This window comes from Bacillus rossius, chromosome 7, assembly GCF_032445375.1.
Source record: "Bacillus rossius redtenbacheri isolate Brsri chromosome 7, Brsri_v3, whole genome shotgun sequence".
In the NCBI taxonomy this organism is placed as follows: domain Eukaryota; kingdom Metazoa; phylum Arthropoda; class Insecta; order Phasmatodea; family Bacillidae; genus Bacillus; species Bacillus rossius.
The window spans coordinates 48,109,352-48,136,619 of NC_086335.1; the positions used below are offsets into that span (position 1 = coordinate 48,109,352).

The window sequence follows — 27,268 nt, forward strand, 5'->3', positions numbered from 1 at the left end:
AATTTTTTTATAGTTATTGTCAAAGAAACTAATGGTCAGGAAAAAATATTTTTCCAAACCTGGAGATGTGAGAGAAAAGTTTGAATTTTTTATCACAGGTATGCTATCCGCCCTGTGCATGGTTTGCTAGTCTCGGAGGTAAAGTGTTGAAGTACCGTGGTGTCGATGGGCAGGGACACGATGGACGTGGTGAAGCAGTCGGCGGCCCTGTGCTTGCTGCGGCTGTTCCGCACGTCCCAGGAGATCATCCCGAGCGGGGAGTGGACGTCGCGCATCATCCACCTGCTGAACGACCAGCACATGGGCGTGGTGACCGCGGCCACGAGCCTCATCGACGCGCTCGTCAAGAAGAACCCGGACGAGTACAAGGGCTGCATCAGCCTGGCCGTCTCCAGGTTGAGCAGGGTGAGTAGCGGCCCTGAAGTCCTGGCATCTGGTCCTGTTCAGAGAGGTTCCCCGCTTAGTGGTGGCAGTACCGTGCAGACTTTCTCTACACCTCTCTTGGCTGGTCCGTGGTAAGCTGAAAGAAAATTTTTTATTCAAATTAGAGAAAAAGGTCTTGAAACATTTTCTTCTCTTATCACTTCAACTAGGTATCGTATACAATTATGTTTAAAAAAAACAGCAGAAATTTTTTTATTTTGTAATATACAGATAAAACGTATGTACTAGGACTTATAATAAATTTTCTAATTGTGAGGAATCATGGTGGTAGAGTGGCCAGATCACTTGCCTCCCATCAAGATAATTTGGGTTTGATTCTCGACATGTTCCAAGTCCAGTCCGGAATTTTTTTCAACTGGGAAACATGGCACATGTAACAGTGAGCTGGTGGGTTTACTCAGGGTACTCCTCTGTTTTGTGCACCAGTTCATTGCTGCTTCATTCAACATCACTCAACGCCTCATCTCTAGTGGTCTCAATGTCTACAAGATAGTGAACTTGAATTCTTTCAATCGTTCATTCTGCACCATCAGTAGAACTTGACAATTCTTTTGTTTGACCTGCATACTGAACGTTCTTGTGTACAGCATACTGAATGTTCTTGTGTACAGCATACTGAATGTTCTTGTGTACAGATTGTCACTGCCAGCTACACAGACCTTCAAGACTACACGTATTACTTTGTTCCTGCCCCGTGGCTGTCTGTGAAGTTACTGAGGTTGCTTCAGAACTACCCGCCACCAGGTGAGATGCCTAGCACCGATAACTCCTAATGGACGTAACTTGTGGTAGTGAGATATTTGTTATCTTGTATGCTGTTATTTTTGCAGAGGATCCAGGCGTCAGAGGCAGGCTGAACGAGTGCTTGGAGACGATCCTGAACAAGGCGCAGGAGCCGCCCAAGTCGAAGAAGGTGCAGCACTCGAACGCGAAGAACGCGGTGCTGTTCGAGGCGATCAGCCTCATCATCCACAACGACACGGAGCCCAACCTGCTGGTGCGCGCGTGCAACCAGCTGGGGCAGTTCCTGTCGAACCGGGAGACGAACCTGCGCTACCTCGCGCTGGAGTCCATGTGCCTGCTGGCGACGTCCGAATTCTCGCACGAGGCCGTCAAGAAGCACCAGGAGGTCGTCATCCTGTCCATGAAGGTGACGTTTCATACTCACTATTTGTAGAGTCCTGCTTGTTTGGCTTACTTCAAGCCAGCTGTATGCGTTCTCATATCTCAAACTTTGATGACATTTGCGTGGTGTAGTTGAATTTTTAAAATGAAAGTCTTGACCTTGGGTTATTTATGTGCTGATGTAATTAATGTTCTGCATTGGTTTTATTGGTATTTAAATGATCATGAAACACATCATTGTTATTGAAATACATTATTTAATCGTAAAACAAGTTTGATTCAATGCTGTTTTTTTGTGTCCTATTGGAACAAAGTAGGGTGTTTTAAGAGGTGGGTGTTTATAGGATGAATTTTTTTGTTGCAATAAGTAAAAGGAAAAAAAGAACAGTAATAATCATAATAAAACAAGGGTTCCTAAGTTTATTGCTCACAAGTAATTATTTTAAAATTTGTAGTGGAAGAAATTGTATTTTGTTCTATTTCTCAAGCAATATCCATAAAGCTCTGTTATTTGCTCTTATATTTAATTAAGATAATGCAAGCTAAAATTTAATGAACTTTATGCATATAATTGATGTGGAAACTGACCTGGGCTTAGACTTGACTGCACCAATTATGATTAAAGCTTGAGATATACAGAGATTTGGACCAGATTAAGCATAAGGGGTGTGTTCAAGCAAATTTTTTTTTGCAGTTTTTTATTTGCAGAGATTTCATAGGGCTATTAAGTACACATACATTTTGTTAAAGCTTGTGTGTGGCTTTTGGAATGTGTAGGAATTGTTGAGTGTTGTTAGCCATATGTCTTGTCCCGTTGCTTGCTGTAGATGGAGAAAGACGTGTCGGTGCGGCAACAGGCTGTTGACTTGCTTTATGCCATGTGTGACAAAACTAACGCAGAGGAAATTGTGCAAGAGATGTTGAACTACTTGGAAACAGCAGACTATTCCATAAGGGAAGAAATGGTGAGAACATTTAAATAAAATACTCTATAAGTGTCATAATTTAGGTTAGTGAGAACAGAAATGCTATAAAGTGTTTTTTATATACTCTAATAATATTAATATTCTATTAGGTTTGGAAACTCTTATGTTATCCTACATTGTATGTTGGAAAAATATAGTACAGTTGGTACTACATAATGAAGAATAACAATAAACCATTTTGACTAGGACTGTATTGTGTTCTCTGTAGTTTAGTGTATTTTTGGTAGTTAAATGGCTTTAGAATATAGCTAATATTTACTTAAAAATATTCATTGTATTGTAACTTATTTTGAAGATTGTGTTTAATCAGGAGTAATTTTTTTCTAATGCATAGGTTTTAAAAGTGGCAATCCTTGCTGAAAAATATGCTACGGACTACACATGGTATGTAGATGTTATTCTCAACCTAATACGAATAGCAGGCGACTATGTTTCTGAAGAAGTCTGGTACAGGGTCATCCAGATTGTCATCAACAGAGACGATGTCCAAGGTTATGCATCCAAGACAGTTTTTGAGGTACGTGTACTAGAGCAAACTACATGACACTAATTTAAAGGTAATTTTTTACGTTCATTTTTTTGGTTTGTTGGTACTCAACTAAATAGTAAATGGGAAAAATGCATAAAGATTGCAGATGTATGCTAGGTTGTGCAGGAATTGTTTACAAGTCTATGGTAAAAATTATGCTATGAATCAATCAATTTTTTATGCTGTGCAATCATTACAATTATTACATGAAAGAAAACAAAATTATTAGAAATTTTGTGAAATTCAAAACAAAACCAAAATTCTTTAACCAGGTATTTATAAAGGCAAGAATAGTAATAGATAACATTGCCAGTTGAATTTTCACTTGCCAGTAAATGATAAGTGGGTAATAATTTTCAAACAGGCATATATGTGGAAAAGAAAGGGTATTCCATGATTTTTTCTGCACATGGAATTGGCAAAATGGAAGTATGGCCTTTTGCTGTGTGTAATCATCAGAAACTAGTAGGCATTCTGTGGTTGCCAATGACCTTTAACAATAATACATTACAAACTAAAATACACACTGTGTATTTTTTGATTCTATATTATCCTCATTAATTTTATATGGTAATTTGAATAGCATGTCATAGGTAATGTGCAGCATGAAGAAAATGTACCAATGAAATTTACTTCTAAGTGGAGTTTTTTTTATTAGGAAAATATATTATATTTAACTAACTAGCAATAGTTTTTAAATACAACTTCATTACATATTTCAGCATGTGTATCTTTGAATTTATGTGTAATTGTACATTTAAGCATTTAAGTACATGTAAGTAATTGTACATTCAGTTTTTTTATAACATTCTTTTTCCAGGCACTCCAAGCTCCGGCTTGCCACGAAAACATGGTCAAAGTGGGTGGCTACATCTTAGGCGAGTTTGGAAATTTGATTGCAGGGGACAAGCGCTCTTCGCCTCTTGTTCAGTTTCAGCTTTTACATTCCAAGGTAACTGCAGGTGGTTCACGACTAAATGAGCTTCCTTGCTTCTTTGTGCCCATTGTGTATTCTTCTGTTCTGGGCAGAGTTAATTTTTACCTTGGGCTATGCAAGTGATACTCACGAGTGGATAATGCAAAACTGTGAAATTTGTCGAAAACATGTACAAGTATCTATTGCGCAAATTCCTACTCTGCGTCATGCAAAAAAAAATTTGATTTAAATTTAAAAATACTATCAGCAGAAACATAGTTGCAAGATTTTGAAAAATGAAAGAACATTGAATTGTTACGACCCATGTGGGGAGAACTGGGTTCGTAAGGGATGGCCCAATTAAGTTTTCCAACTAAGTTTTGTTACAGTTTTATTAATTACTAATATTTACATTACTAATTAATAAATAATTGTACTTAAAAATTTCCGATCACCAATCCTGGCACTTAAAAAATGTTTATTCTCAAGTCACTCAATGTCTGTCTAGTTCCGCAGTTTGCACTCCTAACTGGAGCTAGGCTCAACAGTGGTTCGCCCCTTACCTCGCACCTGTCCACACAGTCTCGCGCCACTCGGTCGCACACTCTCGATCTCGTTGCTCAGCATCGCAACATCTCGCTGATGTCGCACTTCCCTTCACTCTCAGAACTCGCCCACAACTCCCGCGTCACCCTTTTATACCAGTGGGTCGTCTTCCCAAAATCGACGAGAGTGGCTGTTGACGAGTTGCGTCATCCGGGCCGACTTGACGCCCGAAAAGTCCAGAAAAGCGGCACTCATTCGCAGAATTCCCTAGGCCGCTCAGCGATAGATAACAACACTGAGGAAGGACGATGCGCGATGAATTTGGGGGGGAGGGGGGGGGGTTAGCGACGACCCATGTAATCTGGCCAGGCATGCGTAGCATGCCTTAATTGGATGTCACGTGAGACCAGTGGCCATGCAGGGCAGGGCCGCCAGCTAGTTCTGAACCTGGCGCATGTCGCGGTCCTGTCTGCGTTCGTAACAGTATAAAAATAAGTAAAATTTAAAACTAATAAAGTTATTAATTTAGGTAGGACAATTTTATGTATCATTTATTATAAAGTTTTTCCAAGGGTAAAATTATAGTGATGGGTCAGATCCCAATCTTGTGAAATCAGAATCTTGAATTTGAATCCCAGAGTGTACCTCGAATATATTCCCTCGAAGTCAAGGTTTGAAAGTAAAATTAAATGAATTTAAAATTAAACTAGCATTACACCACTCTACCCTTTCAATGGTAGGTTAACAAATTAAGTTTGCAGAATCAATATATTTTGTATATTGTCTATATAATTAAATGTTAAAAATACAATATCTTATGGAATGGTAACATAAAAGGAAGAAAATAAATTACATAGTTAACTTAAGAGGTTATCAGTATTAAATTTTTTTAAATTTAATTTATTTTCATTAATATTTCCTTAGAATCTTTTTCCTTGAATATCTAATCTTTCAGATACTAAGGATTTTATGGTATTAAAGGATTTGAATGGTCCATCCCTAGTAAAATATAAAAATAAATACATGTAAAAAAATGGTGTAAGAAATAATTTGTAGTGTACCGCTGGTTTCTAAAATGTGTGGTTAATATGCCGTGACCCTGAAAATTTATAGGGGATCGTTGCGTGAAACAGCCGAGGGATGTGTCATGTTCCAGTACCACCTGTGCTCGCCCATGACGCGAGCCCTCCTGCTGTCCACGTACATAAAGTTCGTGAACCTGTTCCCCGAGATCAAACCGCAGGTGCAGGAGGTGTTCCGGCAGCACAGCAACTTGCGCAGCGCCGACGCGGAGCTGCAGCAGAGGGCCTCGGAGTACCTGCAGCTCAGCATCGTCGCCTCCACCGACGTGCTGGTGGGTCTCTGAGTCGGTGAGGCGGTTCGTGTCGTATGTCAGCCACGCCCAGACATTTCAATTGGGGGGGGGGGGGGGGGCTGCTAAATTTTTAAATCAGAAGCTGAATTTAGAATGTTAAATAGCCAAAATACATTCACTCATCGCCGTGTTTATACCGTATTTACTCGTGTATAGCGCGCCCTCGTGTATAGCGCGCACCACGATTTTTGCAACAAATTCCAAAGAAAAAATTTTTTTTTTTCCCGTAAATAAATTGTACTAACATTTTGTGGTACCTGTTAAGTAATTACGTATGAAACAAATGATAATTTAAATTGATGTGTGGTGATGCGTCAGGAAAATACTTAAACTCTGCTGTGTAGACGCAAGATAATGAAGCGCTGTATCGTCACAACTGGTACGTGGACGGGAGGAAGAGAGGCAGGCAGGAATGTGACACGGAGTAGATGACTCACCGGTAGCAGCTGCGACGAAGCTAAGGAAGTGGGAGGGGGACTGGTGTCAACATTCTCTCTCTCTCTCTCTCTCTCTCTCTTTTATTTTACTAGCTGTAGAGGGGGAGGTCTAAAAATAAACAAGAGACCTGCGAGCTTGCGCGCGCACGTGTGTGTGTGTGTGTGTGTGTGTGTGTGTGTGTGTGTGTGTGTGTGTGTGTGAAAGAGAGGCCTTGTTGCTTGTGCGCATGTGTGGGGGGCTGGCCAGAAACGTCACCCGTCAACCGGCAGTTAACGACTTCCACTCCTCCCCGCTTCATCTACTCACTTTTTTTTTTTCCGTGTATAGCGCGCATCCTTATTTTTTTCCTTTACTTGAGGGGAAAAAAGGGCGCGCTATACACGAGTATATACGGTATTTTTCTGCAGTATCAACGAGATATGTTTACTAGTTAATACTTATATCCGTATAATTTTAACAATCTTGAAAATATGTTTTTTTTTTTTTCCCCCATAGACAATGTTTAAAGGGTACTTACACATTTTTTCCCCCCTTCGAAATTTTTCCAATAGCTTGGTCCACATCTACCTTGAAATGAACTTCTTTTTAGTGAATGCAAACACAGCAATTCAGACAACAGAACTTTAACAAACCTCTTAAAATATATATATATTTTTTTTTGCTTTGCCATTTTAAGGGACCTCGTGTTTTAAATAAACTAGGGCGGCTGTGTTTCCAGAACGATAAAATGTTTAAAAATATTGTTAATTAGCACGCTGAAAACACTGAAAAACAGTTTGAGTGTCACAGTGCCAGGAATATACGAATATTAACGAGCGCATTAGAGAAAATGCCGATCTGAGTGATTACATTAGGGGGGGCCATGGCCCACCTGGCCCCCCCCTGTAGGCACGCCTATGTTTGAACTGTAACTGTAACATATGGCGTAGGATAAAGGTGTAGTGCAAGTCTATTGAGTGCTTTAAACTATCTCTACTGGGCAATTCAAGACTAAAAATAATTCTGAAAAAGCATATTCTTAAATCCTTTTCATAAACAAGACACCGCTCTTGAGCAGTTTTCAAATGCGAGGGTTGATCTGAAGCTCTGCACGCCATTTGTGTCTCCTGGTAGGCAGGGGTCCTTAATTTTGGCCCTTGGCTCGTGTCATTGTGTGTTACCGTCTCTAGCGACTTTTTTCGTTGAGCTTAGTGGAGGTGGACTAAGCTCTCACTCTTAACTCTGGTTCATGCTTAAGTAAGTTTCTAATTCACCCATCATGTTATATTTTTAGTTTTTTTTGCTTAGTTCAGATAAAAAGAAAGAACTTGAATTGTTAGTGTTCTGCAGCTGGAAAAATAGTTAACTACTGTTGCAGTTAGTCAAACTAAAAGTGTTATTCATAAATGCTTGCATGTAATTTTACAATTACATATTTAGTCTTCCTCCGTTTCTATAAAGGTGATGGAATTTTTAGGTTTGGGTAAAAGAATCATGAAAATTCTAGGCACAAACAGGGATAGTCAATGGTTTGCTAACAGGAAGAGGCTGCTTTTGTTGTCTTGGTAGTAAAAGCCAACAGCAAACAGTTTTTTATCACATAACATTGTAGTTTTAGGTAAGAAATCAAAATTTTCCGATCTATATATATATATATATATATATAAAAAAGTCAAAACTTCAAGTATGCTCTTCTTCCCTGGCATTCAAAGAGGTGATAAAATTATTGGGAAAGAGAGGTGAAAATGTGGATCTCAATATCTGCTGTTTTTGTAAATGTGATATTGAATATTTGCTACGAAAATGTTACATAGAGGATGAGAAATATGAAAACTACATAGTTTTTTTTTTGTGCAGGCTACAGTGTTGGAGGAAATGCCAGCATTCCCTGAACGTGAATCGTCAATTCTGGCTGTTCTTAAGAAGAAGAAACCAGGCAGAGTTCCAGAGAATGAGATAAAAGAAGGGAAAAGTCCTGTGCCGATGACGAATCACCAGGCAGATCACATTCCTGCAGTGGTAAGTACATCATGTGCTTGAGTGCTGAGGTTCACATCTTTGCATTTTAGGCATTTCTCCTAAAAAAAAATTTTATGTGACTCACATAACTTCAAAGTTTTTTTGAATTATTGTACTTATGCGTATAAGCTGCATCCTCGAATAAGCCTTGCACCCCTTATATTTTGACCATAACCAAAAATATTTGTTGTCAGTTTATTTCTTCGTGCAAGTTCTTTTTTTTAACTTCTAAAGATTTTCGCTGATGATGGTAATATGTAGTAAACGGAAGCCAAGACTGAACAGAAACTAATACCATGATTTGATATGTGAAAGACACTGGGGGATCTCATTTGCAGATTAAAACCGAAAAAAATAATGTTGAACATGAAAGAAACTAGACAAGGAGATGGTGCCATAATATTTTTCTTTATATTTTATGCAGCATGTAACCATTGCAATTAGTTTTCAGGTATATTTGTTAATACACCAAGTATTAGTGATTTTCAGATAGTAAATAATAATAAAAGGGATGAACAATAATTATGGATGTACTTTTGCAACTCAAAATTCATAATGTTCAAATTACAATGATTTGAAAGCTCCATGAATAATTTAAAGTTAGGATTAATATTTCACTGTTTGCTACTTAGATAGTTTAAACAACATACAAAAGCTGCTAAATAAAAAAAAAATACTTTTTTTTACCACAAGTAATATAGTCTTAAAAAAAAATTTTATTTAATTTTTTTTGTTTAATTTCATATTAAATTTAATAGCAGATACTTGGTTTGGTTTTATAAGCTGTGATGTAAACAAAATAGCAGTGTATATTTTCATTATAATTTCTTAATCTTAAGAAAAACCTTAAAAAATCCTAGAAAATACCTGGAATTTGGTTTTTACCAAAATATTGGTCACCCTATTTGTAGTTTTTAAACTATTTAATGGATTCTTCAGCTCATTACCGTGCAAGAGTTCAGTTATTTTGTGGAGGCTGGAATCGGGCGTAACCTTCATTGCACTGGCTTTACGGTGTGATATTGCATGTGTAAACGAGATTGCTGTTGGAGTGATGGGTGTGTGTGCGTGCAGGTGTCCGCGGTGAACAACATCTCTGCGGACCTGCTGGGCCTGTCGACTCCCCCGGCCGCGCAGCCGACCCCCGCCAGCAACACGGGCGTGCTACTGGACGTGCTGGGAGACGTGTACTCCGGCTCGCCGGCCGCCCCCGCCACCAACAACATCGACAGTCTGGGTGCTGCGCAGACCACCTACAATGCCAAGAAGTAGGTGTTGGTACCGTGATCAAGTTTGGCTTTCCAGATATATCTGTTGTCACGATTTTATAATGTGGGGAGGACTGGGTTCGTAAGGGATAGCCCAATCAAGTTACATCTTTGATAAATGGACGTAGTTATGCAAAAAGGAACCAACCCACAATTTTGTTATATTTTATTTGAAAATAAATTAAAATAGTACAAGGTTGATCATACCATCGTTGCTATTATTATATCGGTATTTATAATAGACCATTAAAATTATACCCACATTATGTTATCAATACGAGAATTACAATTAATAATTAACTTTAACTTCAAAATACTCAGAATAGGTTTCATGTGGGTTGGGTCCTTTTTGCATAACTACGTCCAAATAAGTTTGCTTAAAAATGCCTAATCACCAATTACTCAGACTTAAAAAAGTTTATTCTCAGGTCACTCAGTGTCTGTCATGTTCCACTCCTCACTGGAGCTAGGCTCAACAGTGGTTCGCCCCTTACCTCACATCTGTCCACACAAACAGTCTCGCGCCACTCGGTCGCACTCTCACGGTCCCGTCGCTCCGCATCGCGCCACTCTCGAGGGGGTCTCTCTCTCACCCTCTTCGCTGTCGTCGCACTTTCCTTCACTCGCGGAACTCTCACGGAGGCCGGCGTAGCTGCTTAAATACTTGTGGCGTCCTCCTCGTAGGGTTGAGAGTGGCTGTGATGCGTTGCTTCATCCCTGGCTAACAAGACGCCCAAAACATTGAGAATGGCGACACTTATTCACGCTACTCCACGCGACGGCTACTTCAAGCCCGGATTTCCCAGGCCGCTAAAGATGATGATAGCCTGAAGCGGTACAATGCGCGGTGATTGAAGGGGGAGGGGGTTAGTGACGACGATTGTAATCCGGCCATGCACGCATGGCATGCCTTACGTCAGTGGACAGCACGTGACACGGCGCGTGACGCCAGTGGCCGTGCAGGGCCGCCGGTCAGCTCTGAACTTGGCATCGCTGTCTGTTCTCTCAGATTCGTAACAATACAAAATTAAATCATTCCCTTAATAGGCATACCATCAAAAATGTTCACATTGATTGTAAATCTGATAATTTTTATCTAAAACTTTTGACTGAAACAAGTTTTGATAATACAAACCATTACTGTAATGGGTTATAACGGTTCGTTATATACAAAAATAAACAGATGTTCCGCCAATTTTAGTTTTTGTTTTATTTTTTCACAATAGAATGCACCGACGATTCCAAACACTTCCAAAAAAGGTTACTCACTCATTCCACATACATCTGCCCGTCGAAAAATGCCCGCAGTTCGCGTGATGAGGATTAACGAAAAAATAGCGTGCTTCAGCAATGTTTTATTACAAGTACACGAAGATGGTGCAACCTCGAACAGGGGCCCACCCAGCGAAAACGAATTTCGCTACGAGCCGAACGCCGACAAAGGTGGCCGCAATTTCTAATTTAGTACTGTTTGAAAGAAAATAAAACAAATTAGGTTGACTTAATACTCGGCCTGGCTCTGACCACCAACGTTAAATTATCTGTTAGCAAATTACTTTATAATTTGGCGAGAAGCCACCGAACGCAACCTACTTGTGCAGCGTTCGACGGACGACTGGTGAAGTCCTGCCACACTCTCCTCCACGCAGGGAGTAGACGTCACATGACCTCACCGACCAATCACACGCACGCTTCTTTCACGCTTACAGATACAAGCCAATCACAGAACAAGTTACAATACATGAAAAAACCTTGTACATACAGAACTCTGGGCTTCCCCTGATCTATCTCTTTTCATTTTCACATTGAAATCGGGGACTCCCATTCTCGTTCTCTCTCCCACACCGTGAGAGAGCAGTTATCACTCAGTTCCCACGCAGGGGGGAAATTACCGTCTTTATCTCGGTTGGCGGGGAAGCACTGTTTCTTTCTCACTTACACTTACAGGCCTCTCATGCCTCTCTTTCTATCCATGAATCATTCCACACGTTAATGAACACTACAAACAGCAATTATAATACAAATTACTTTACAAAATTAAAATCATTTAGAAATAACCTGAAAAAGTAGGCCTAATAAACAGGCAAAAATCTAGTACAGCGACTTCTTTGTGAATAATTACATAAAAAATAGTAATGATTGAAAATGTCTAATAAAATAATAAATACCTTCTTAAAAACGTAGCAAGTGAAAATAACATATATTAATATTCATAACGTCTGATTCTACTGTCTCATAACATACACACCACTCTAAAAACATTGACTCATTTATATTTACCTATACAAAAAGAAGTTTAAAAGAAAATTATTTATTTAGGAGGGCAGGGTCTTGCAATGTTACAGGGCTGAAAAAACCTGGGGTTGAAATAAGAAAAAAATAAAACTTCCTATCATGTACTCTTTAAAATTGTTTATTTTTGTTTAACTTTTAAAATATTGTTGAAAACTTTTGTCTAAAGTAAAAATTTATGTAACAATCCAATACTACAAGGGGTAAAAATAACAAGGGTAGAAAGACAAAAATTTCATTTTTTTTTAATAGATATATACATACTATGAAATTATAATTTATTGTAAATTTTTGAAATTTATCTTAAACCTTTGGCTGAAACAATATTTGATGAAACAAACTATGACCTTAAAAAATGGGGTAGAAATAAAAAAACTTCCTTAGTATCATTATTTTTGATAATCTTAATATTACTTTAAACCTTTGTAAAAAAACAAATTTTATACAACCATATGTTAGTGCAAGTGATGAAACATTGTGATTGTTGGTCAAAAATAATTGCATTGACTACCTTACCGACATAATGTGAAATTCTTCAAGACATTCAATGCTGGATGCATTGAGTTAAAAACATTCAAAATATTGAATGTGAGAAAATGTCTAACCAATATTTTTTTGGATATTGATGAACATATAGGATGTTATGTACATCAAGTTCTTAAAATGTTCCATGAGCTTATAGAAGTTTCCAAAAAATTCACATAATAAAAGGGTACTTCCAAATCTACCTCCAAATCTACCTACACCTGTAGGCTGTGCTGAAAGGGATTTTTTTACAATAGGCATCTTGTTTCCATTCTACTCATGCTCATTTTGTAAATTATGTCAAACTCAAAAAATAAATACTCTAAACCCAAATTCCTAACACGCACTAAAGGATTACCAAAAGATTACTAAGCTCCAATAAGCTATTAGCTGTTAAAAAATTTCTGTCCAACCAAATGTTTGTGACTGTGTAGTTTGAAAAATACAGGGTTGAAATTTTTACTTGCGCCAATCCATTTATTTTACTCTTAAAATTATAGCTTAGAAAGCAACGCAGACCGAATTAAAACCAACCAAAAGGCCGCCAATACAATATGATGTTAATGTTAAAATTGTACACTCATAAAAAAAAGCTAAAAGTCCATGTTGAGGATTGATTTAAAGCTGACAACATTCTTGGTCTCCAAAACTTACAAATTAGATGCATCACTGCTGACTGAACAAGGTGTGCAGCGAAACAAATGAAACAATCCACTCATAACTGTCAGTCTGTAGTGCCTTTCCCTAAAGTTACTAAAATTACATAATATTTGTCAACAAATTCTGTGCATGAGTTAACATCTCTGCAGTCAGAATTCATACACTATTCATTTTTCAACACTTTCCAAATAAAAAGCTGTACACAATTTTTCAGCTCCAATTAGTAGGCCAGTTCGAGCAAAGCCTTCATCAAATGTTCAATGAAAAGGCTGATGGATGTAACCATGTTGCAAAGTAAATAAACTTGCTCAAAATTTTTGCAGGGCATCAACTTCAACATGATTGAAAATGCTGGTACTCTCCAAAAAAAAATTTGAAAGGAAACAGTAAACTTACAGTCTCAGCCTAAGATCTTGTCTGCCGTCTGGTTGTAAACTGGTGGCCAAGGCAAGCCAGCTGACTTCCGCACTCATTGGCATCTTGTGTACTATCGCCGAAAAACATGCCAGTTCGTAACTCGGCGGCCACACCTTCACCCGCGGTTTCTTTCAAATTCTTTCTTTTTGTTGGTGGAATAAGATAATTTTTAGGTTTTTTAGGGGGGGGGGGGTGATATCCCCTCCATTCTCCCCCCTGCATACACCCCTGACTACTACATATGTAAATGTAAAGAGTAAGGTATTATTCATTATTAAAACATTTTGTTTGACTTATCAGTTTTATCACGTCGAGGTTTCTCACTGCAAGTTCATTTTCTGTCTTTCTACAAATAGTTAATGAAAAAAAAAACTTTACTTCTGTGGTTCCCCCCTTCTTTTTTTAGAATTAGAGGCTAGGGAATGTAACTCCTAAATGGCAGGGGAAACTAAGCCTTAAACCAATCACACCTGATGTGGCAGAGAGGCTAATCAACTACCGTGTTTTCTCTCATAATCATCACACTTTTTATTATAAAATCAAGTTTGAAAAGTAGGGGTGCAACGATTATGTGGGAAAAATTTTTTTTGTTAAATTTATTCATAAAACCAAAACCAATTCATGGAAAGTACGTTTATTTAAAACGTGAAGTATAAAAGAGCACGCCAAACAATTTAAATTAATAAGTCATGCAACAAAAACCTTTTAACTTCAAATAGAAAAATAAAATCTGTGATCCGAATGCAAGCCGAATGAACGCGTAACTATCGCCGTATACACACCACGAAAGAGTGCGGGCTATCGGATGTAGTTAACTCGGCACTCGACAGAGAGCGCGTGCTGCATGCACTCGGCGAGATATTGATATTCTGCTACGTGTGCACGCTCTATACGGGAAGTAACATAACCAAATAGAGAGCGCACATTGCACATTTCCGTTAATTAAATAAGAGGTAATGTCCGAATAAATATTAGATTTATATTTTAAAATACATTGTTTTATACGGAAAAAATAACCACACAAAGCGCTCGGAATCTAATAGCGGAACCAAAATCATGCGACATTTACGCGAGAGGTTATTTTTATCAAAATTTTGACACCCAAAAATATGGGTGCAACGACTACGCGAGTGTGACAGTTGTGCGATAAAAGAGGGTATTGTCTCCACAGAGTCTATTATGTACGTACTGTAGTTGGTCAGTTTCTGTACATGCGCTATTTCGAGTGACACGTTTCTGATGGAGGCCAGCATGCGACATGTACCAGTGTTATCATGTGTATAATCAAGCAGTGAAATTGTTGTCCACCTGCTAACACATTTAAATTACATGTGGGAATTTGGTTTCAGGTTTATTTGTAAAAATAATGGAGTCCTGTTTGAGAACGATCTAATACAAATTGGTGTCAAGTCTGAGTTTCGGCAAAACTTGGGAAGACTTGGTCTGTTTTATGGAAACAAAACATCCTTTCCATTGCAGGTAAGTTAGTGGACATTGTGTTTTTTAATAGGTGCTTTGGGTAAGGATTAGCGGTGATAATATATTGTGAAGCTTAACTAGTCATTTTAAACTTGATGTTTACATGTTTAGAGTTTAAAATCACATTTACTATGCAATAAAAATTTAACAGGATGACATTTAAACATGAGATGTACAACTAGCACATGGATTATTTTCAAATAAATGAAAAAAATATGTATTTAATATTGAAAATTGTGTGTTGGTGTGTGCGCACACATAGGCAGGTAGGGACACACCTAAATAATTTGTGGGTAGTATTGCTGTATTAAAATAAGTATATATAATTTATTATATCACTCTGTTGCTGTTTGTGATAGCACTGATGAAAACTGTATAATTTGTTTCAGAATTTCTCCACTAATATCTCCTACCCAGATGACTTGGCTGAAAAACTCAACCTACAAGTGAAACCTGTGGCTCCAATTTTAGAAGCTGGTGCTCAGATTCAACAGATGATCAACGTTGAATGTGTAGATGATTTTATAGGTACGTAAACCTTAATAATCTAATGCTGTTGTGTGGTTCTTAAAAAAATATATAATGTTGATTAGTTGTGTAATGCAATGTTGTATTTCAGATGCACCCAGTATGAACATCACATTTATTTACAACAATGTTCCTCAAAAGCTATTGGTAAAACTGCCACTTACAATAAACAAGTTTTTTGAGCCAACTGAAATGAATGGAGAGTCTTTCTTTGCACGATGGAAAAATTTGGGCAGGTAAGGTGATTTATTTTTTTTAGCTACTCAAGCTTTTGTGTTTAGTTTTGTGGTTGATACAAGAAATGTTTGTTAGGGAGATGAGTCCACAATATACCCCCTCTCTCTCTCTTTCACTTCCTCCCCCTACCCCTCCTTATTCCTTCCTCGATAAATCTGAATGTGGGTGGTGTTGTTGGTGCCAAATGACTACAGCTGAAGTAATACAAGTACTTATTATATATTTAAAGAAACATAATCTTGAAGATAACTAAAATTACATTACCTTGGGTTTAACCTCATATAGTAAATTAAATAATTCAAAAACTCATCATGCATGGTAGCATAAAATGTCTCTGTTAAATTATTTACTGCAAAGTTAAGTTATTCTTCTCCATGCATGTTGATGGTGAGATTTTTGTATGCGAGGAAATGCATAGAACTGTATGGAAGTTTTAACAGGTTGAAATATAACCAGCATTTGCGTTTATGCTATACCTACCTACCCACCCACAAGCCGAGGTTGTTAAGATAGCTGACAGCATGTGGTGGCATTAACCTATAGATAGGAACCCCAAAAATGGTAAATAAAACTGGCTCATTTCGGTGTAAAAAAAATGACAAAAGCGGTGCAAAAAATCGGTGTAAAAATAAGCAAGCGGTGCAAAAAATCTGTGTAAAAATAAGCAATTGCCCTATAGATAATTGCTTTCATGAACATTGGGGGATGTTTCAAGCGAATTGGTGTAACAAATTAACTTTTGGTACAGCAGAACTATCATAGAGTACATAGTGTATACTTTAATGGTCACAAAAAGTAAATATTCTCAACTTTAAAAATGATATAATCCAGAGATTACAGCATTGATAACCAGAATTATCCAGAGACAAATATTGTGTCTGTTTAGCTTAGTGGTCAAGTGTGTGGTTTCAATCTTCAGTTCCTAGGTTGTTAATCTGTTACTGATAATATATTTCTCTGGTGTTTTTATGCAAGTTGTTATTTCATTTTAAACACTATAATTTAAGCAAGTTGTATTATTTGTTGTTTCAACTATTGTTATAATAACTTTTAATTTGTAGATCAGTCTTTTGGTTTGTTTATTTTACTCTATGTAGGTATGTAACCTTTATTTTCTACTTATAATAAAAATAAATAACAAATCTACAGTTTTAATTTGAGCTTTTTAAATTTTGCACAACTGACATTCAAAATAAGAGGAATATTACAAATCATATTTATTTAGAAAAAGAGGAACGTTACTTTTTATGTAAAATGTTGCAAATAGATCCCATCCCCATTTCTCAATCCTTAAAGCTGAATATTGGTACTTATTGATGTAATTATGCACACTTGACCAAAATAATTGCTTAAAGCTGGTTTCTAAAAATAAGGGAAATCACTGTCTACATTAGATTTTGAAAACCATCCGATTCCTTTTTCCCCACCCATTAAAGGAGAATATTGGTACTTGAAATTTTGCATGCTTGACATAAATTAGACAAATTTAATTTAAAAAAAAATAAGGAATATCACTGTCTGCATACAATTTCGATAAACCACCTTATCCCACATTCCCACCTCGTAAAAAATAATTTTGGTACTACTATATGAAATTTTCACTCTTGACATTCAAAATAAGAAAAATTAGTCTACATTTTATTTTGGAAAAAAAAAAAAAAAAAAAAAACCTTCTGCCAAAAGTAGTTCAAATTTCTAAAAAAAATTGACATTTTTGTATTAGAATTACTCTCTAAAAAAAGAAAAGTCTTTACACTGCGTAAAGCACGGGCAATACCGGGATACTTGCATTTATATATACATTACATGAAGGAATTTAATATATGACAAGTAATTATAACTTTGTAAACAAGTATAGCACCTAGAATATTTCTTCTAGTAGAAAGAGAACCTAAATGGGAATTTAGATCAATAGTATTGCCATTGTTTATTTTTGGGTTATGAATTTAGATAATTTTAACTATACTATTTGAGTTTTCCAATATCAGTGTTAGTGCTGTTCCAAATTGTTAAACCATATTCAAGTTTAGAAATAACTAACACTGTATAGAGAGAAAGGATGGAATCATGATTTGTGGCGTTGAAGGTAATGAACTTGACGAGGCAGTATTTTATTAGAAGGGATTCAATATGAAGATAGTAGCTTTTGATCTAGTAAAATGCCTAGATTAACATGTGATTTTAAAATTGGTGAATTTTCTGGTTTGTAGTCATACATTATTGGATGGGGTAGTTTTTCCTGTATTGAGATGTACCAAGTTTTTGTTGCACCAGTCAAGAACCCCAGTACTATCACATTGAAGAAGATACATAACTGTCATAATAAGATGAGATTTTCTTGTAAATTTTTAGATCAGCAAAAAGAGTGCCAGTTGAGTTCTTAACATTTATATTATATCATTACTATACATTTTGAAAAGTAGAGGTGTTAGGGTACCACCTTGTGGTAACACAAAATGCTTCTTACAGATAAAATACTTATCACAAAACCATTAATTAATTTTTAGTTATTATTGTTGCTCACTGGTTTGCCAAACTGGATTAAAATGCTTAAGTACTTCTACATTGTTAAGCAATTTTCTTAAGCATAGAGAGTAGTTCTCTTGTAATAATTAAGCACACAAGCTTATAATGTACATTACTCATTTAAAAAACTCTGGGAAAAGCTTGGAAATGTGAAACTCCTGCTGGTTGTCTGTGAATTTTTTTTTTTTGTATTTTTGGTAGCTATTTCTGCTTCCAAGTAAGCTGAATGACCCACAAATAAAAAGCTGTTTCACAGCAAGCTAATGTAACATAACTCAAAACTACAGTAGAACCTCATTTTTACGTACCCACGATATACAAATTCCCGCGATTAACGTATTTTTTTACATGCACTGTCAATTTCCCTATACTAATAATGCATTCTTTTCCCGCCTTGTGCAAAAGCATTTCCCACTGTTTACGTAGAATTAGTGCTGTATTTCGTGGCAAACCATCTGAAAATTTATAGAAAACAATAAATTCTCAAAATGAAAAGCGTGAAGTTTAATTATTAAGCGTTACTGCATGAGTGTATGGTCACCAAAGCTTCGTTCGCCATTGTAAACAACTTTTTTTGTGCCACGTGCTATTGTACACCATATGGCCATGAACCAAACGTATGGTGACATAAACATGAAAATTAATAAGTACTTTTCTTAGCGTTCCCCTTTAATCTTAAATGTATTATGCATGAAAATAAAGGTGAAAACTCGCATTTTAAATACACACAAGAGCGGATTACTGTTCCATTATTAAAATACGTTTTAAGCAATGTACGAGTTTCCTATAAACATGGCGTCTTCGTGCATATTAGGCGATGTTCATTTTAACACATTAGAAACATTCTGAAAAGTCAAATGGCTGCAATGAATATCCAAATAATGCAATGGCAATTTAACTTCTATACCTCAATGTAAACAATTATATTGATGGTGGTAGCTATCGTTTTATAGTATTATTTCTTAAAAAATCTGAAATTAATCAAAACTTTAACACGTAATTAAATACAAAGTTCAAAAATCAATTGTGTTTCAAAATTTCAGCACCAAGTGGCTATATCAAGATGCTTCAACATTCTCATTTCTTACAAAGAACAGCAAATTTCATGTTTAACTTTCGGCAATAATGAACGGCGATATTGGATATATTTATAATTTTAATTATGTGAGATAGTGAAGTTATAGTTAATATATAAAAACGTAACCGTCTCTGACATATTATTTAGTGTTGTATATATTTTCTTATTGTTTCCCATATAGTGAGATGATAAAAAAAATTTGAACATTTCCCTCATTTTGCATTTTCCCGGTTTTTACATATTTTTTTCCTGGTCCCTTGAAATTTGTAAAAATGAGGTTCTACTGTAATATTAATTTCACTGCTCTGTTCATCCACTTTGATATATATTTGAAACCTGCACATCCTGAAATTTTTTGTTTTGTGTATATTCCAGCACACACCAGCAGAAGTCCCAGAGGATCTTTAAAGCTACGCTGCCAATGGACTTGACGGCAGCCCGTACGAAGTTACTTGGGTTTGGCATGCAACTACTGGATGGCATTGATCCCAACCCGGACAACTTTGTCTGTGCTGGCATCATCCACACTCGCATGCAGCAAGTGGGTTGTCTGCTGCGACTGGAACCCAACAAGCAAGCTCAGGTACACAACTCAGTACACAACTCATGCCTGCCTGCCTGTTTCATCAAGTAGTGTCTCATTTTATTGAATACAGAAGCCCTCCTTAAGGAATCCAGTTACCCCCCCCCCCCACCCCCTAAATCAAGGCTTTCTCAGTGATCGTTTCTGTACAGTTAGCTAAAATTCAACTAGTAGTTTGCCATTCTTTTTTTGCTGACAGATATAGCTGGTCCAACCAGTAAAAAGTACCGATTGTATGTTTGCTCAAAATGATTTTAATTTATAATTTCGTTGCTTGTCTTTCTACAAGTACTAGTCCAATTTTTCACTACTGTAATGAACCTTTTATTTTTACACTTTTCAAAGGTGTGTCAGAAAATGTTGTAAAATGCAGAAAAGTGTGAAATAAGGGAAATGCATGAAAAATTATTTTCTGTGGCATGCCTAACCTGTGAATGAGGAATCACGAATACCTTGGTGCTCGTCCACACTCTTTAAAATGCTAAATTTTTCATCAGTTGAAAATTTTTTCCTCTTTTACGAGTTGCCATCTCAATAAAACATGTACAGTTAAAATTCCATTCATTACTCACAGTAAAAAAACATTATTTTACGCTTATTGACATTAAATTTGTTACCAGTAACTTTATTTTTAATGGACGTTGACAAATATGAATACCATTAAAAAAACTACATAATATGGTATGTATAAGTTACTCGTGGACATTCGGAATTTCTATAAACTGTAGCACTACCGTTGCTTGCTAATATTTTCTCAAAGTGTGCCATTTTTAGGCCAGTGTCGGCAGCCTGTAAATACCTTTTTAATGGAAGAGCTCATTGAAAAAACCAGGAGCTACAGCACTAGTGTTCCCAATAGCATTTTAGATTTGGTATTTCACATAAAAGTGTTCACATGTATGATGTATGTGACACATGAGGATAATTAATTTATGTAGGCATTGCATAAACACAGTGTAAATTGCAGAAAGCAGATTGTAGGTGTGTTGTAATCAATGGGAATTTATTTCATTGCTTCAAATGAGTTCAAAATGGTACTGAAATAAAATTGTGTAAATAACAGGAAAACGTAAAAAGCGGTAATGTAAAATCGAGATTTTACTTTGCTTAATTATTGTTTATTTTGTTACAATACAGTCGTCTTTTAGTCATAAAAAGGAAGAAAATCTTTGGATAAGCATTATTTTAAATGACATTAAATATCAATAATAAAGCTTAATGTGACATTTTTTTGTTAGCAATTTGTAAAAGAAAATTGTGCTAATCACTTTAAAGTTTTATGGTGTGTAATGCTGTTATGTATGTACTACATTAATACACTTCTGTGGTCTCATTTCACTTTTTTACTAGGATTTATCCATAAATTTATGTCAAAACCTGTGATAATTTCAGGTTGACTTGCCTTTCTCTCCTCCAGTCTGCCAATCGTACTTGCATGGCTTCCTCTGCTACAGAGTACACACCCTCAAACAGCTCTGCTTCGTCTGACAAATAGCTTATATTGACATTTAACTTTTTCATACAGTTTACTCTGTTTTGAATATGTAATCCTTAAAATTTTAATCATATTGAATGTTTGAGATATTAACAGTAGCGCCGAATGAAGAAAACCTTCCCAATAATTGAGACCACAGTCGTATAGATAGGTCTGGCAACTTCCTATCCTTTGCCTTGGCGTGTCTCGTCCTCTTAGTGAAGCTCGTAGCGGCCTGCGAACAAACGGCGTAGTAGTAGTAGTAGTAGTGGTAGTAGTAGTGGTAGTAGTAGTAGTAGTGGTAGTAGTAGTGGTGGTAGTGGTGGTAGTGGTGGTAGTAGTAGTAGTAAAACCCATCATTAATATTGAGTTAGATGAATGTTTCGTATAAAATATATTATTTCTAATTCTGTCTCAGTCTTTGAAATTCTTTCCAATTCGTTTGGGTGCTTGGTAAATGTCTAATCTATACCAATGCCTTGAAATTTTTATGACCTTTTTTTAGTTAAGTTGGAAGGGATTTTTCAGGTATATGTTTTAAAGTATTATCAAGTCAGGGGCATGGCACAGTTACCAAGCGTACGGCCTGGCAATCTGCTAGCTTGGGTTCCTTGTACACTGGTACTGTTTTTTTAAAAATATTTTTATAGTTTTTTTATATCTCACAATATTAAACTATTAGTTACAAAAATTAAATATATTTAAACAGTTAAATGTATCTATAAACATTATTTATTTTAAATGATACAGTTTTGAATTGTATGTACTATAGAGCTTGGTGAGCAATTTTATTCTGTTATGTAATTTAACTGTTTGAAGATATTAAAATTCTGTGATTAATAGTTTAATATTGTGAGAAAAAAATGAAAATGTAAAAAAAATTGGTTGTCTGTAAAGTCGGTTTATGGACGACAGTTTAACGTGACGTCATAACAAAACATTGATGAAATGATTGATCCAGAAGAAAAGGAAATATCATATTCGGCCTGAGACTGAGCCGTAATAGGTTTTTGCAACCAAACCATTTAGGCATAAAAAATATTATATTCTTTGAGGAAGAATTTTTTTTTTTAATTTTTCTATCTTTTGTATGATAAAATGACCTTTGCATACTTTTATAAATAAAATTGAATCAATTTTATTGAATTATCACTATTTTGTATGGATACAAAGGAGTGAAATGAAATGTACAATTTAATTAATAAATTTACTTTTATTTGCATTCATTAATTCAAATATATTTATTACTTTTGAAATGTTGTGTGCGCCGTATTTATTTTTACAAGTACAAAAAAAAATTCACAGCTGCCGAGATTCGAACCGATAACCTTTGGATTGGAAGTCATCCATACTAACCACACGGCCACGAGACCATATTAAGAATAGATGTTTCAGATGGTATAAATTAATAATATTCCAGGCACAATATTTGTTTGAATTGCTTTTAACCAGCATATTCTCTGTTGGACTCGAAATATTTACACGCTCGTGGGCTCATAACTATAATACGGTGTGTGATTTAGTTGATCAAATAATAACTTATGACAAATAACTACCAATGTCAAACTAAAGCGTGAAAAGTATCATACCAGCAATAAATATTTAGTTACACAGCTAAAACAACACTCATACAACACTGTTTAAATATACTGATTTACACTGGTAATTAAAATAATACGTACTTGTAAGAACGCCATTTCCTTGCGAATATACTCCCGTGGCGCGGTGCACAACAATAACCTCGAACCAGTACGCCGCCACGTGCCGGTCGAGTTCTCTGTACCGTCCGCAACATACCAGAGAGATGCCACGCATGTAGTGGGACATCCGTAGTGTAACAATTTCGTGCGTGCAGCCAGCGTTCGATTTATTAGAAGTCACGTCAGAAAAAGGTATCGGTGGGCATTGAACCCCAGCTGGTAGATTGCTAAGGCCATGTGCTTGACCACTGTGCCATGCCTCTGACTAGACAGTTCTATAAATCATATTCCTGAAACATCACTTCAATTTCTGGCATTGGTACAGAATGAAAACGAAAGGGAAATAAATGGGAAAGAATTTAAAAAATTGAGGTGGAATTAGGAATACTATAATATTTTATATGAAACTCTCATTTAACACAATGTTAATGACGGGTTTACCTGCTACTAGCGCCATTAGTTAGCAGACCGCCACGAGCTTCACTAAGCCGACGGAGAATGAAGGTAAGCTGCCAGACCTATCTATATGACCTTGATTGAGACATACAGGCATTGAGCTGTTATTTCACACAAATTATTCCATTAAATAGAACCATTCATTAGTTTTCTACTAAAATTATGAATCCAGTTGTAAAAATAAAAATGTTGATAAAATTACCTGTCAGTAATGTCCATATAATCATGGGGATGGTGAGATGTTTGATAGCACCAGTAACGATACTAAAATTTATGTACTCTAATTTGTGTAATAGTAGTTTGATTTGCAGTATGTTTTGTTCCTTTTTCAGATGTACAGGTTGACGGTTCGCTCAAGTAAAGAATCAGTGTCTCAAGAAGTTTGCGATTTGTTAGTTGATCAGTTCTAGTCCAACACCATGCCACTGCAGACTGCAGAAAACTTTTGAACTCTTTACCGTGACTTGTGTGCGTTCAGAAGTGTACAACTCTGTGTATGGGAAGGTAATCGTTGTTTGGTATCATGTACATTTGAATGTCAAGAATGAGTATATTACTATGGCTGCTGACATGCTGATACAATGGGATCATCTTTGTTCTTGGAAGTTTCTTGCTATACGTTGTCTTGTTAATAGAAGAGTATATTTCATTTGCTTCCGAGTTGTAAAATTTCTTGGAGTATCGCGTATACATTTTGGTGTCTGCATTCATTGTTGATCTGTTCATAGTGACCTATTAGGCTTTTCCTGGAACCACGTGTAATCACAGTTTAGCTGTTGGCAGTACTGTAAATCTAGGAGACCAAATTATTGTCAGGTTGATTGTGAGTGTGTGTTTAGTTAGGTGTGTTTGTGTGTGTTTATGTGGTCAAGTTCATGATATGATAGTAAAATGTTTGTTTTAATGGAAAACTATTTTCAACTAAATGTTAGCTCAATATTACTGGTATTGAAGTTAACCCGTACAACACATTAAGCTATTCCAGATATCACCAAAATTATGCCGTAAAAATTATTTGAGCTGCACAAATTAAAGTTGAGTTTCATAATTGAGTAGAAATATTTGTAAAGTAAAATTTATTTATACATAATATGTATATATTATTCCCTCATCCAACTTTATTATTTAAAAGATGTGGGAACTAGATAAATTTATTTTCCATTTCAGTACAATGTGTATTGATATAAAGTACATGTGATTGTGTGTATAGATAGTGATAAAACTTGTACAGGTACAGTAATAGTCTTGCAATTGACAGCTCTGTATTGTAACACACACATATTACTGTCTTTGCATTTCACAAACATGATTTTATAAGACAGGAAATAGTTTTTTCTTTGTACATATACTCTATACTCTATTAAGTAAAATTATTTTTAAGATTTTTTTTTTTAAATTTTTAGTTGTAAAATAGCTAAAAAATAACATGGGCTGTGTTTTGCTTCATTTGGTTATGCATGCTGGTTAATGATAGGGAAGTGTTGGGGTAAACAATTAAGCTTTGGCAAGTAATTGTTTCGTTAACAGGAAAGTGGTTATAATTTGTCGCAGGATATTATTACATGTTTTTTTTATTTGTGACAGCTAAATGACAAATTTTTTCTTAACTCTGCAACCATGAATTATTTATGCACATACAACAACATACTATATTCTGCAGACTAACACCACACTTACTGCATTTCTATATTAGTTGCAAGGAAAAAAAATTACTATTTATTACAAGTTATAGATATTATTTGTGCATTATGTTGGCTGAGCTGTACATTTTTTTTTGTGTAATGTTAGTGTTTTTCATACTGTTTTTTTTTTTTGCGAATATTGAAAATTTTTGCTGATGTTAATTATATATTTTATATTGTACCTACAAACAGTTTACTTTGGTACAAAACAAAATAAAATGTAACAAGTTGTTAAATAATGTAATTATATTGGAACATGTAATATTGGAAAAAGATAAGAATCTCTTTAGTCAGCTGTTAAGACAAAACATTTTCAGGATGTGAAGAAAATTATAATGTGCTGTTGTGTAATGTGTAGTCTATACATACCAAAACGTAACACATTGGTAACTTTCAAATGTTTTCAGTCTTTTTTGTTTAACTTGATATGTTATCTTTCTATGAAGTGCAGAATAATTTTTTAAAATGGTAATTTTTTTTAATAATGTTATCTAACTTAACTATTTCTGATGTGAAAAGTCAACGACAATAATGTTTCTGTTTTTACTTTATTTTCTTCTGTAAATCGTCAGTATTATTGCTTAGTGGTTGCAATTCCAGGGTATACCCCACATGTCGTAAGTTTGATAATTTACTTTGTTATTTAAATAAATCAACTTGTTATACAACAGTAAGTATGTTTTTCTGCAACATTCCTAGTTTAACCAATAATAATGCATAATTATGTACACAACTGAAAAATTTTGATCATGATAAACTCGATAAATAATGAATTTTTGACACTTTTAAGACAAAATGTAATAGTCTCATTTTATGAATGTTTAGGGCAATGAGAATCTCAACCCGTAGGCTGGTTGGTTAATGATCATGTGCGGACATATCAGTAGGAGTGCCCGTGAGAAGAGTAAGGGTTATAGGGCTATGGCATGATGGCTACCATCAAAGTGATTGGAGAATTCGTGGCAGGTCGGGACATGTGGAAGTTATATCAGAAACACATTCAGTTTTATTTCATTGTAAATAAAATTGACGCTGACAATGTAAAGAGTGCTATATTTTTCCCTTTCCAGTTTGTGGGTCGGTGCTGTATGACTTGGTCACTTGTTTAGTCATGCCGAACGAAACAGATGCGGTGCAACTCATTGAAGTGTTTACGAAGCTCACTGCGCACTTTGAGCCGAAGCCCAGTGAATTTGTTTCCCAAATGGGATAAACATGAAGGGGAACAATAGCAGTGCATTTGGCAGAGTTGCAACACTTAAGTATGCATTGCAACTTACTGAATCTGGAACAAATGTTGCGGGGTGCAGGATGGTACAGCACACCTTGTTGGCAAAAGATAAGCTCACTTTCAAGGATGCTGTTGACTTAGCCGTGGCGGCAAGGAGGAATGTGTCGCACTTGAGAAGTGAGACAAGAACAGAGATAAAGTCCATTTGACAATCACCACAATGCAGTGCATGCAATGGAACGGGAAAGAAATGCAGACCGGGGCAAGCAGATGAAGCATGCAGCAGCGAAGAAAAATCTCCAGAAACTAAGCAGCTATATTGGCAATGTTTCGGGCCCCACTTAGCAGAATCTTGTAGGCATGTAACAATATCATGCCGGTCCTGTTCCAGGCAGGGTCACTTAGAAAGTGCTAAACACAAACAGTAGCATGCAAGGAAAGGTAGGAGGAACAGTTCACAATGGTAGAACACAATTGCTGTCTGATATGGTAATGAGCCTACAGGAGCAAAGCACGATGGCACACTGGCAGTGTACAAACTTCAGGCATTGAAAACTTAAAACACCAATAGTTGTAAAATCTGCTGATGGTCACAATCGCACAATGGAAGTTGACATGGGGGTGCCAGTTTTTTAATCATCAATTGGGAGATCTACAAGTCGGTGTGGCTGGAACGGTCACTTAGACAGTTGTAACATTGCATTGCACATGTGGTCGGAAGATGGTTGAAGGTAAATGGGATGAAGAGAGTTAACGTGAGAGAGTGGCAGAAGAA

The 27,268-nt window shown here is 36.1% G+C and overlaps 1 protein-coding gene across 1 annotated transcript in view; it reads left to right on the forward strand.

Moving 5' to 3' along the window:
- Positions 1-25,932, forward strand: part of LOC134533978 (AP-2 complex subunit alpha) — a 49,419-nt gene extending 23,487 nt beyond the window's left edge. Inside the window, exons 6-19 of the mRNA XM_063371839.1 lie at positions 174-405; positions 1,080-1,188; positions 1,275-1,594; positions 2,397-2,534; positions 2,890-3,072; positions 3,905-4,036; positions 5,703-5,900; positions 8,196-8,357; positions 9,432-9,625; positions 14,869-14,998; positions 15,388-15,526; positions 15,618-15,762; positions 19,743-19,950; positions 23,913-25,932. Of these exons, the coding sequence (XP_063227909.1) occupies positions 174-405; positions 1,080-1,188; positions 1,275-1,594; positions 2,397-2,534; positions 2,890-3,072; positions 3,905-4,036; positions 5,703-5,900; positions 8,196-8,357; positions 9,432-9,625; positions 14,869-14,998; positions 15,388-15,526; positions 15,618-15,762; positions 19,743-19,950; positions 23,913-23,990 (2,368 nt within the window). The 3' untranslated portion in view covers positions 23,991-25,932. The remainder of the gene's footprint in view (positions 1-173; positions 406-1,079; positions 1,189-1,274; positions 1,595-2,396; positions 2,535-2,889; positions 3,073-3,904; positions 4,037-5,702; positions 5,901-8,195; positions 8,358-9,431; positions 9,626-14,868; positions 14,999-15,387; positions 15,527-15,617; positions 15,763-19,742; positions 19,951-23,912) is intronic.
- The last annotated feature ends 1,336 nt before the right edge of the window (positions 25,933-27,268 follow it).